A 2,039-nucleotide genomic window follows, 5' to 3' on the forward strand; every position below is an offset into this window, starting at 1 on the left:
TGTTTTGGAGCTAGCTTTATCACAGTATGAAATGGTAATTCCACTGCCACCTTGTCTGAACACCCAATTTGGAACCATTGCATATGGAAGGCCATGAAGGATACACCGGACCCATCCTTCAAATCTGGTGAAAGGACGCATGTGGTGGCCGCATTTGGAGGAGTCTTTGAATTCAGACAGTCCGTGTTGCCACGCTATGATGCAATCGGCCTACAAACCCGGCCTTCAAAGGATGCAGCCCCTGCTTTTAAAAATAAACATGTTTTGGTTCCTCTGAGTTATGAGAAGTAAGTTGCCTCTACATAACCACCCAAACAGGTAAGCAATCAAAACTTTTTTATTTTACAAAATGAAATGTTCAAGAATGCCCTTCTTAGACATGCATGCCTTATAAATAATATAATGCAGAGCTTCACTTACATGTTTTATTGTGAGGTGCATTACCTAAGTTGTAAATCATTTACCAATGTAAAAGATGATCATCAAAAGACCTGAGGAAAATAAGATAATTTCATGATTTATAAATCCATGATGTTTCTGAGACCTTTCAGCTGAGACCTTCTGGCTATCAGAAGCTGTGATGTTCAATTATGAAACAGGACACGCTGCTGTTTCCATAACCGTTTTAGAAAACACTTTTGTTTTTCTTTCCTTCCTGTCTGAGGTTATGATGAAGAGCCAGGTAGCGCTCCTTTATGTCCTGGTCATTATGAGTGAGGGATCAGCCCAAAGCCTGAAACCCCGCCAGAGCGTTTTCTTCTCAGGTGAGCGTTCCACCTGGACTCTTTTGTGGGAGGCGGATTGTCTCAAATGACCAAGGACACAGAGTTAAAATCAACAGTCCAATTTATTAAAGCCAAATAAGTATTGACAATGTATAAAAACAACAGAGAAATAGTTTACCGTTTCAGCGCTGGACCACTGCCATGCGTCCTGAAGGAAGCAAACGCAGAGTGGCCCGAACAACAGGATTAAACTCCTTTTAGGCACCTAAGTTATGCCCTAAAGAGGACGTTCCCCTGACAAGTCAGTTCCAGCATGATATGTGCAGGTGTGTGCATGTCTATGCCTAGATAAAAAACAACTTTCAGATAAATTATTTTAGCACATCATATCAATAAAAGCGATATGATTAAGATAATAAACATTTAAACATGAAAACACAATCCTGACATGAGGCATCCCTGCAACAACAATTAAATGTCCAGACCCTTGCAGAAATATTCACACCAATAAACTTTTCCACATTTTGTCATATTGTAAACAAAATTCAGGCATCTTGGGAAGGGTGGAAATAATACTAGTGTAGCATGAAGATGCTGTCTTCCCCCTCATGTCTCTCAATAAAATGCAGAGAACTAACCTAAATTCAGAGGTTTATGAAAATGCTCTGATTTCAAAAGTAATCTGAGGATGCCGGTTGGATTCCTTCCCTCAGATGTTAACCTGAAGCTGTTTAAGGAGCCTGACTTTGACGGTTTGAGCTCCATGCTGGTCAGGGAAGACATCGGTCTGCTCTTCATCGGAGCCAGAGGAAAGGTCATCACGCTCAGTTTGGATGACATCACTGAGAAGACCGGCGAGGTAGGAACTGGGTCTGGGTGGTGAAACTTCAATGAAAGTACGCAAAATGCAAGAGGAGATTGGTGCGCCGTTTTTGGAGTTACACAGTCAATAATTAACAGTAAGAATTTGGGTTATTTTGCCTGTCATGGCAGGGAAAAATGGGCATCATCATCATGTGCATTGATCACAGCCTATCGGTGCCAATCTTTTCCTCATCTCCTCCAATTATCAAGCATTGTGCCCTTGATAAGGTCCAGCATCCAGTCTTCACCCGCTCCTCAGCCAAGCTTCGACCATTCTTTTCTGCTACCATGTCCGAATTCGATTCTGACGATTTCATCTTGGAGGTTCTTGGTCCCTCTCCTCCTCCCCAACCTTACAGGAGCTCTTGTTTGGCAGTCTGTCCTGATCAACCCTGTCCCTCTTCCGTTCTACGATCGGCAGGTATTTCCGACCTGGACGCTCCTCAGCTG

The 2,039-nt window shown here is 42.7% G+C and overlaps 1 protein-coding gene across 2 annotated transcripts; it reads left to right on the forward strand.

The window, feature by feature from the left end:
- Positions 1-6: 6 nt before the first annotated feature.
- On the forward strand, positions 7-1,623 carry LOC106941398 (semaphorin-4E-like). Of its 2 annotated transcripts, XR_001423351.1 has the most exons (3): positions 7-318; positions 665-764; positions 1,439-1,568. XR_001423351.1 is itself a non-coding variant. In XM_015024410.1 (2 exons), exons 1-2 carry the CDS (start codon positions 581-583, stop codon positions 1,606-1,608), a joined length of 354 nt encoding a protein of 117 aa, XP_014879896.1. In that variant the 5' UTR covers positions 328-580; the 3' UTR covers positions 1,609-1,623. The 2 variants fall into 2 exon arrangements, 1 of the variants encoding a protein (XP_014879896.1); XM_015024410.1 differs by lacking the exon at positions 7-318 and having other exon boundaries at positions 328-764; positions 1,439-1,623.
- The last annotated feature ends 416 nt before the right edge of the window (positions 1,624-2,039 follow it).

This window comes from Poecilia latipinna, unplaced genomic scaffold, assembly GCF_001443285.1.
Source record: "Poecilia latipinna isolate Pla-1442-1.1 unplaced genomic scaffold, P_latipinna-1.0 Scaffold3642, whole genome shotgun sequence".
In the NCBI taxonomy this organism is placed as follows: Eukaryota; Metazoa; Chordata; class Actinopteri; order Cyprinodontiformes; family Poeciliidae; genus Poecilia; species Poecilia latipinna.